Source organism: Nerophis ophidion, linkage group LG20 (genome assembly GCF_033978795.1).
Source record: "Nerophis ophidion isolate RoL-2023_Sa linkage group LG20, RoL_Noph_v1.0, whole genome shotgun sequence".
NCBI classification, from domain to species: Eukaryota; Metazoa; Chordata; class Actinopteri; order Syngnathiformes; family Syngnathidae; genus Nerophis; species Nerophis ophidion.
Window position 1 is genome coordinate 5,666,859 of NC_084630.1, and position 10,612 is coordinate 5,677,470.

At 40.0% G+C, this 10,612-nt stretch overlaps 1 protein-coding gene across 1 annotated transcript; it reads left to right on the top strand.

Moving 5' to 3' along the window:
* Nucleotides 1–2,405: 2,405 nt before the first annotated feature.
* LOC133538678 (cyclin-dependent kinase 4 inhibitor D-like) lies at nt 2,406–9,830 on the top strand. Its single transcript, XM_061880375.1, has 3 exons — nt 2,406–2,567; nt 2,829–3,000; nt 8,908–9,830. Exons 2-3 carry the CDS (start codon nt 2,860–2,862, stop codon nt 9,259–9,261), a joined length of 495 nt encoding a protein of 164 aa, XP_061736359.1. The 5' UTR covers nt 2,406–2,567; nt 2,829–2,859; the 3' UTR covers nt 9,262–9,830.
* Nucleotides 9,831–10,612: the final 782 nt, after the last annotated feature.

A 10,612-nucleotide genomic window follows, 5' to 3' on the forward strand; every position in this document is an offset into this window, starting at 1 on the left:
CAAGGTATGATGCAATCGGCACCCATGTTAGCTACCCAACCGTAACCTAAAAAGGTTGGTTGAGCAGCTATAACGACTATGCGGCCAGATGTTCTGGTGGAAGGCATACCATCGCTACTGTTCCCCAGAGGGCACAGTACGCATGGGCAGTTAGTCAATTTGATTACTCTGACTGATCACCGATGAATGCGTTGAGATTATAGAACGAAATCCTGTATTGGCGCGCAGTATCAGCTAATCCTTTTGATAGCTCAGGTGATGGAATTGAAAGCTGAATAAGTTAATGCTGAGTTCCTTAGGGTACTGGTTCAAATCCAGCTCAATGGATCACACATTATGTTTTAATATGAATTGATTAACGTGGACCCCGACTTAATTTGAAAAACTTATTCGGGTGGTTCCATTTAGTGGTCAATTGTAGAAAATATGTACTGAACTGTGCAATCTACTAATACAAGTTTCAGTCAATCAATCAATAGTGTGTATTCAGAGTGCATGTGTAAAAAAAAAAAGAAAAATTCCCAGTCCACAAGTATCCTCAGTCACAACACGTTCTCTTAGATTTCCATGTTATGATACATGTTCACATTATTTATTGACTGTATCTAAAAAAGATCTAAAAAATATATATTTTTATTTAAATGAAGATATGAAATAATCCTAAATGAAATTCAATGACTTGGTTTATATTATATTATATACTAGGTCATAAAATCAGTGTCAGTTAAGTCGGTCCATAGGTTGCCTGTAGGGATTTTTAATGTCCAGCAGATGTCAGTATTTAGTGACACAGTATCAATACAGTTTTGCAAGGTGTCAAAAGGTTATACAACATCTCATCAACCCATCATTAATGATAAAACAAGTCAGGAAATTTCTAGGCTTTTATCTGCACTGAACATTGTCAGTTTTCTTTACTGTCAAAGACTTTTTGAATAATCAATCAATCAATCAAAAACACCAGTCAAATGACATTTTTGGTATGCGGTGTTACCTTTCACCAGACCTTTGTTTAATCTTGTTGTTTGTTATCTGGAAGATTGACACAGGCATTTAACTTTTCCACACACCATCCTGAATCACAGTTTCAATCGTAGTCCATGTTAACTACCAAACCGTAACTTAAAAGGGTTGGCTGAACAACTATAAGGACTAGCAGGTCATTGCTAGCGTTGCTGGAATGCACAGTACTCATGGACCAACCTTAGGGAAATTCTCATTGAAATTAATGGGTCATCCTCCAAAGTTCCACATTTTCCGTCTGATTCCAACTGTTCCAACTTCAAAATACTCAGCCTTATCAGGAATTGTGTGGTCAACTTCAACAATGCTAAAATAATTCCAGGATTTCAGTTCATCTTCAGCATTGGAGCATTTACATGCAATTCCTTCAGGAAATGCCTCATCTAGTTTTAAAGGTTTAATTAAAAAAAGGAAAATAACTACAAAAAAAATTACAACAATACAACATTTCCACATGTTTTTACCTATTCAAACCATTCCACCTTCGACACATTGCACCATTCTGGAAATCCAAACTTCCCATTTTCGTAGTTCAAAAAAAGTTCAGGATTTTCCAGAATTCCTGCTCTTCTGAAGTCAATCAATCAATCAATCAATCAATCAATGTTTATTTATATAGCCCCAAATCACAAATGTCTCAAAGGACTGCACAAATCATTACGACTACAACAACATCCTTTTTCTGGCGACTACTCCTTCCACATTTTTCAACGCGTTTTAACTGTTCCACCGTCGAAGCTTTCCTCTTAATCAGAACTGGAAAAATTCTCGGTTTCCCCGAAATTCCGTATTACCATTTGTCATTTCAACATGTTATTTACTTCAACAATTCTCCACCGACTGAGAAATTGTCCAAGACATCAATACATTTCGATTAGATAGTACTTTATTTATTCCTTCAGGAGAGTAAATGCCTTGGCAGAAGACACCACCTGATTAAATGTAAAACTACAAAGAGCAGACTGCCAAAGACTCTTATACCGCAGGATTTTTTATTTTTTCAAATAATCATCAAATGTCGCCGTTGACATCAGTGATGCAATTTGGAACATAAATTATATATTTAGTAAGTAGAGAGGATAAACAAGGAGACCGGGCAACAGGAATAAGCGGCAGGAAAAGGCTAGCTGGCTGGCCCTCAGTGGATAAAGTTTGGACACCTCTGAGTCATAAATGAATGAAGGTCCTCCACAAACAACAACGTATACGAATCGCCCGCTTTCTCCGTTACGTGCTCTGATTGGTCGGTCGTTGCTGTTGCCACGGTGATAGTGTAGTACCCGAGCCGTAGCTCCGCCTTTTTGCCAAATATGGCAAAGCCCCACCCTCTAAACGAGCTGTGATTGGTCAACGCGGGTTCCTCTCGGTGTTTGTAAAAATTGCAGACTGCAGACGCAGCTGTGGGGACCGGAGCTCAGCGCGCAAATGTATTTTTCCAATGTTGATAAACATTTCTTGTTCGTATCTTTCTTCAAATATTACCGCTCGTTGAAGAAATAGAGCAGAGAAAGGCAGGAGCGCCGCCCCCGAAATAAGCGACCGAGGTAGGTTTAAACCCCTTTTTTTAACGGTTCGCTCTTTCATGTTAGCCGTTAGCACTGATGCTAATCGCCGTCAGGATCCAGTTGACATGTCGCCGCTCCGCCTGAGGAGGCAGCGAGGTGGACAATTGTAGCCCAATTATGTCGTTTCAAGTCGGTTAGAGGCTGTGGCGTCACCGTGGAAACAAAGCTAGCTGCGATAGAATTGAATTGGCCGCCGTGCGCATCCAGTGTTTTGTCTAAATGTCCGCCTCTCCCCTCCAGAGAAGAAAGGTGAACATCACCGCAGTCTGACATGGTTTTCAGTCAGATGGATGCCGCTAAAGCGTTGACGTTTGCAGCGGCTAAAGGGAGCGTCGGCGAGGTGCAGAGGATCCTGGAGGAATGCAGGCTGCATCCCGATACTGTCAATGAATTTGGCAGGACCGCCCTGCAGGTAAACACGACGCACCTTTTTTACACCAGGGGTCAGCAACCTTTTTGAAACCAAGAGCTACTTCTTGGCTACTGATTAATGCGAAGGGCTACCAGTTTGATACACACTTAAATAAATTGCCAGAAATAGCCAATTTGCTCAATTTACCTTTCAAGGCCTACTGAAAGCCACTACTACCCACCACGCAGTCTGATAGTTTATACATCAATGATGAAATATTAACATTGCAACACATGCCAATACATTGCAATTTTAAAATTCCCGGGAGTTTCGTCTTGAAAATGTCGTGTAATGATGACGTGTACGCAAGACGTCACAGGTTTTTAGGAAATATGAGCGCTGCGCACACACACACAGCTAAAAGTCGTCTGCTTTAACGGCATATCCATCCATCCATTTTCTACCGCTCATTCCCTTTCGGGGTCGCGGGGGGCGCTGGCGCCTATCTCAGCTACAATCCGGCGGAAGGCAGGGTACACCCTGGACAAATCGCCACCTCATCACAGGGCCAACACAGATAGACAGACAACATTCACACTCACATTCACACACTAGGGCAAATTTAGTGTTGCCAATCAACCTATCCCCAGGTGCATGTCTTTGGAGGTGGGAGGAAGCCGGAGTACCTGGAGGGAACCCACGCATTCACGGGGAGAACATGCAAACTCCACACAGAAAGATCCCCAGCCTGGATTTGAACCCAGAACTGCAGGACCTTTGTATTGTGAGGCAGACGCACTAACCCCTCTGCCACCGTGAAGCCCGGGATAATTACACAGTATTTTGGAGATCTGTGTTGCTGAATCCTTTGCAATTTGTTCAATTAATATTAGGGAAGTCAAAATAGAAAGATGGAGTTGGGAAGCTTTAGCCTTTAGCCACACAAACACACGGTGATTCCTTGTTTAAAATTCACAGAGGTGAAACTTTACTATGGATCACACCGAACATGGATCCCGACCGAATTCAACCAGCAGGTTTCGGTGAGAAAATTGTGGTAAAAAGTTGCTTCTTACCAGTTATCCGCCCATTAAGCTGCCGTCGACTTCCCTGAGACACTGCGCATCAACACACCCGTGGACACACACCTCCGACTATCAGGTACTGTTAAACTCACTAAAACACTAGCAACACAATAGAAAGATAATGGATTTCCCAGAATTATCCTAGTAAATGTGTCTAAAAACATCTGAATCCGTCCCAATGCAAACGTGTTTTGTTTTTTTTAACTTTTTTTTTTTCTAGTCCGTCGCTATCAATATCCTCAAACACGAATCTTTCGTCCTCGCTCAAATTAATGGGGAAATTGTCGTTTTCTCGGTCCGAATAGCTCTTTTTGTTGGAGGCTCCCATTACAAACAACGTAAAGATGTGAGGAGCCAACACATGACGTCATCGTCTGCGACTTCCGGTAGAAGCAGGGCTTTTCTGTTAGCAAGCAAAAGTTGCAAACTTTATCGTGGATGTTCTCTACTAAATCCTTTCAGCAAAAATATGGCAATATCGCAAAATGATCAAGTATGACACATAGAATGGACCTGCTATCCCCGTTTAAATAAGAAAATCTCATTTCCCACTACTAGCGACCACGCAGTCTGATAGTTTATATATCAATGATGAAATCTTGACATTGCAACACATGCCAATACGGCCTTTTTAATTTACTAAATTGCAATTTAAAATTTCCCGCTAAGTGTCCTGTTGAAAACATCGCGGAATGATGACGTGTGCGTTTGACGTCTCGGGTTGTAGCGGACATTATTTTCCAGCCCGATCCAAGTTATAAGTAGTCTGCTTTAATCGCATAATTCCACAGTATTCTGGACATCTGTGTTGCTGAATCTTTTGCAATTTGTTCAATTAATAATGGAGACGTCAAAGTAAAAAAGATGGAGGTGGGAAGCTTTTAGCCTTTAGCCACTAAAACACAGCCGGTGTTTCCTTGTTTAAAATTTCCGAAGATGAAGCTTTACTATGGATCAGAGCGGTCAAGCGAACATGGATCCCGACTACATGTCAACAATCAGTTTTCGGTGAGAAAATTGTGGAAATAAGTCACCTCTTACCGGAGACAGCAGAGCTTGCGCTGTCCATGCGGCTGCCATGACTTTCCTCAGAGACTCTGGCGTCAACACACCCGTGGCCACACCCCTCCAACTTCAGGTACTAGCAACAGAATAGCAAATTCATCCTAGAATGATCCTAGTAAATGTGTCTAAAAACATCTGAATCGCTCTCACTGTCCTCGCCTTTTTTTTTTTTTTTCTAGTCCTTCACTCTAAATTTCCTCATCCACAAACCTTTCATCCTCGCTCAAATTAATGGGGAAATTGTCGCTTTTCTCGGTCCGAATTGCTCTTACTGCTGGTGGCTCACATTATAAACAATGTGAGGAGCCCTTACACCGGTGACATCACGCGCACATCGTCTGCTACTTCCGGTAAAGGCAAGGCTTTTTTTTTAGCGACCAAAAGTTGCGAACTTTATCGTCGATGTTTTCTACTAAATCCTTTCACTAAAAATATGGCAATATCGCGAAATTATCAAGTATGACACATAGAATGGACCTGCTATCCCCGTTAAAATAAGAAAATCTAATTTCATTAGGCCTTTAAATAAATTGCCAGAAATAGCCAATTTGCTCAATTTACCTTTAACTTTATGATATTACTAATAATGATATTCATCTTTGTGGAAACACTGATCATCTTAATGATTTCTCACAATAAATATATATAGAAACATAAATATCAATATGGAACACTTTGTTTTTTTATATTTTCTCTGAGTGCACATTTTTCAAATTGTACATTTTCAAATAATTATTATTCTTTACAATAAAAAAAAAAATACTTGAACATTGATTTAAATTGTCAGGAAAGAAGAGGAAGGAATTTAAAAGGTAAAAAGGTATAAGTTTAAAAATACTAAAATCATTTTTAAGGTAGGGCTGGGCGACATCGGGTTTTATTAATATTGCGATATTTTTATGCCATATTGCGATATACGATATATATTACAATATTTTGCCTTGGCCTTGAATGAACACTTGATGCATATAATCACAGCAGTATGATGATTCTAGGAGTCTACATTAAAACATTCTTCTTCATACTGCATTAATATATGCTACTTTTAAACTTTCATACAGAGAAGGAAATCACAACTAAGTCAATTGACCAAAACTGTATTTATTAAATACTCTTCATTCTCTCACGGGTGACTTTTTAAATGAAAGAACAAATTAATAGTGTTGCTACCTTTTTGTAGTAACACTTCTGCTGTATACTTTGCATATTGCTGTTGTCTGCTGAATATCTTCCCACTTGAAGCCAAACCACCGCCAGATGATGGATCCCCTGCTCTTTATTTTGGGCATTTATTGTTCTTCCACCGTTTGTGATCAATTTCGCACCTTCTCTCTCTTGTATTGTCACAAGCTCTGCTCTGCTTGCACGAAATGCCTTAGCTAACGTTAGCCATGCTGCTACCTCTGCTCGGCGAAAGCGTATGACGCAAGCCGCGCGACAGTATGTGACATATGTAAGAAGGTGGGCTTGTTTTCCGTCTCCGTGAGAAGGAGAGACGAGAAGGAGTGAGAAACGCCAGTAATGTAACGCACGCAGCTTAAAGCAACTGTGTGAGAGAGAACTTATAATCGGATATTACAATATAGTCATTTTCTATATCGCACAGAGACAAACCTGCGATATATCGTTTATATCGATATATCACCCAGCCCTATTTTAAGGTTGTATTTTTTCTCTAAAATTGTCTTTATGGAAGTTATAAGGAAAGTAAAAACATTTATGAATTTATTTAAACAAGTGAAGACTAAGTCTTTAAAATATTTTCTTGGATTTTCAAATTCTATTTGAGTTTTGTCTCTCTTAGAATTAAAAATGTCGAGCAAAGTGAGACCAGCTTGCTAGTAAATAAATACAATTTACAAAATAGAGGCAGTTCACTGGTAAGTGCTGCTATTTGAGCTATTTTTAGAACAGGCCAGCGGGCGACTCATCTGGTCCTCACGGGCAACACGTTGGTGACTCCTGTTTTACACTGACTTCATATGCATTGAAATGTAATTACATGGAAAAAGGGTAGGATTAAATAAGCTCCGTTTCTTCTTAGTCCTTTTCAAACATTTAACGAGAAACTGAAGAAATGTGAAGTATAATACTGTAACTGTCAGTTTTTTGCTCTTGTTGCTTTTTCACTATGAGCTATATAATGACTATAAAACTATAACTATGAAATGAAACATTTTAGTAGCACAGAAAAAAAATGCTATGCTATCATAAATATCATAAAGCCTAATGCGGGGTAGGGCTGGGCAATGTGGACGAAAAAGTATAACTCGATATTCGATGTATATCTCGATATATTTTTTGGCGGAAATACATATATAAACATACACATTTTTCTGCGATATTCACTGAAATTGAAGGGAATGAACTGTGTTGTAAACCAGTGTTTTTCAACCACTGTGCCTAGTGTGCCGTGAGATACAGTCCGGTGTGCCATGGGAGATTATTTAATTTCACCCATCTGGGTTAAAAATATTTTTTGCAAACCAGTATAGTCTGCAAATGATGTGTTGTTGAATTTCGCTAATTTTACCTATTTGGGTTAAAAATATTTTTTGCAAACCAGTAATTATAGTCTGCAAATGATGTGTTGTTGTTGAGTGGCGGTGCTGTCTAGAGCTCGGCAGAGTAACCGTGTAGTACTCTTCCATATCAGTAGGTGGCAGCCGATAGCTAATTGTTTTGTAGATGTCGGAATGTCGGAAACAGCGGGAGGCAGCATGCAGGTAAAAAGGTATCTAATATTTAAACCAAATATAAACAAAAGGTGAGTACCCCTAAGAAAAGTAATTGAAGCTTAGGGAAGGCTATGCAGAACCAAACAAAAACTGGACTGGCTGCAAGTTAAACAAAAACAGAAAGCTGGACAACAGCAAAGACTTACTGTGGAGCAAAGACGGCGTCCACAAAGTACATCCGAACATGACATGACAATCAACAATGTCTCCACAAAGAATAATAATAATAATAATGGATTAGATTTATAGCGCGCTTTTCTACTGTTAGATACTCAAAGCGCTCACAGTGAAGTGGGAACCCATCGTTCATTCACACCTGGTGGTGGTAAGCTACATCAGTAGCCACAGCTGCCCTGAGGTAGACTGACGGAAGCGTGGCTGCCAGTTTGCGCCTACGGCCCCTCCGACCACCACCAATCATTCATTCACCAGTGTGAGCGGCACCGGGGGCAAGGTTGAAGCGTCCTGCCCAAGGACACAACGGCAGCGATTTGGAAAGTCAATAGGTGGGAAGCGAACCTGCAACCCTCAGGTTTCTAGCACGGCTGCTCTATCCACTACGCCATGCCGCCCCAAAAAGGATAAAAACGACTCAAATCTTCTTGATTGCTAAAACAAAGTAGATGCGGGAAATATCGCTCAAAGGAAAACATAAAACTGCTACAGGAAAATACCAAAAAAAGAGAAAAAGACATTAAAATAGGAGCACAAGACAAGTACGAAAACATTACACACACGAAAACAGCAAAAAAACTCCAAATAAGTCACGGCGTGATTTGACAGCTCATGACAGTAAACCTACTTTGAGACAAGAGCTATATTATTATTCAGCCTGGTGTTCACTATTCTTTATTTATTTTAAATTGCCTTTCAAATGTCTATTCTTGGTGTTGGGTTTTATCAAATATATTTCCCCCAAAAATGCGATTTATACTCCAGTGCGACTTATATGTTTTTTCCCTTCTTTATAATGCATTTTCGGCAGGTGCGACTTATACTCCGAAAAATGCGGTGTAATAACGTGATGTATCGGAGAGTTGTTAATAATATAAATGCTCAAAGCGTTTGCTCTCCTGCAGGTAATGATGATGGGAAATTCCAAGGTTGCGGATGTGCTCCTGGAAAAAGGAGCAGATCCCAACGTCCAGGACAAGCAAGGGATCGCACCGATCCACGACGCCGCTCGCACGGGATTTCTGGACACGGTTCAGGTTTTGGTGGAGCACGGTGCCTCGGTCAACGTGGCCGACCAGAGCGGCGCCCTGCCAATCCACATCGCCATCCGGGAGGGCCACCGAAACGTGGTGGAGTTCCTGGCGCCGCGCTCCGACCTAAAGCACGCCAACGCCAGCGGTCAGACGGCGATAGACGTGGCCCGAGCGTCACGCGAGCCAGACATGGTCAACCTGGTGTTTGCTCACATTCACTCTTAGTGTCTGCCGGCTCCTTTTGTGTGCTAACTTTAACCTCATTTGTTTGTTCGCGTCGTTCAAACCTGGTGACTTGAATTCATTGCTGTGTAAAAGGTTTGTTTTTGTTCGCTGTAGCTCAACTTGCATGTATGACGCTGGACATTTTGCCATGGCAGCTCTTTTTTTCAGTCAGTGGGTGGCTACACACAGTAGGTACCTCTTTTGCACAGTGCAATTTCAGCACCTTTATATACAAATATTTATCTGTTTGGGAGTGCACATTAGCCCGTTCCCCTCCCAGTGTTTTGTTGTGTTTGCATTATTTGCATTGTGTAACAGTTGATGAGTTGTGTTATTGTTTTTAATTTGATGAAATTTCAAATGGTGCACCCTAATTAGTTGTGTTTCCATAACTAGATCAACTTAGTTTTTGAATTATTTATTGTTGATGAAATAGCAGTTACTTTTCTTGTCGCCTTGTAAATAGCATCCTTCATTGTGATTTGTTCAAATGTTATTTATACATATAATACTTTTAATACAAAAGTAAGATGATTCAAGCACACAAATAAAAGTTTGGAACTTTTGAAGTGTTTTGCAGCTGCTTTTTCCTCAAGTTGCACACCATGACAAAAGCTGCTTTGCGCCACGGCTTGGAATACGTTCATCCCTCACCACGTCACATTTTAAACATTGCGGCTATACCACATCGCGGGTTTTTTGGGGATATTTTTTTTAAAGCATATTCCACAATTTGTTTCGGTCGCAAATTAAGTATTTTTAAGTATAAAATGACAAAACGAACAAAATCAATACGTTAGATTTAGCTTGGTCTCAGGCAGGATAATGTTGGATTACAAGTGTAAAGGTGTATATATTCATAGCACTTCACTTGTTCCACATTTTATGTTACAGCCTTATTACAAATAAAATACATTTTTGTCCTCAAAATTCTACACACAATACCCCATTAATAAACAGAAAATATGATTTTTTTTTTTTTTTTGCTAATTTGTTACAAATGCAAAATCAAATATACTATTCAGATTCTTTGCTCAATACTTTGTTGATGCACCTTTGGCAACATTAACAGCCTCAAGTATTTTTGAATACGATGTCACAAGCTTAAGCACACCTATCTTTGTGCAGTTTCGGCCTTTCCTATTTGATTTATAAACGGTGCAGGCCTAAAATTTGGACACACCTTTACAATGTAAATAGTCGGGGAAAATAAAGAAAACGCATTGAATGAGGAGGATTGTCACTGAAGGCATCAAAACTATGAATAAACATGTGGAGTTATGTACTAAACTAAAAAAGGTGAAATAACTGAAACATGTTTTATATTCTAGTTTTTTCAAAATACCCACCC

What these genes read in the sequence shown, in the direction of transcription:
- LOC133538678 (XM_061880375.1), top strand. Translation starts at nt 2,860, where the DNA reads ATGGTTTTCAGTCAGATGGATGCCGCTAAAGCGTTGACGTTTGCAGCG. An exon ending in TTGGCAGGACCGCCCTGCAG is followed by an intron (nt 3,001 to 8,907) that starts GTAAACACGACG and finishes GCTCTCCTGCAG; the next exon opens with GTAATGATGATGGGAAATTC.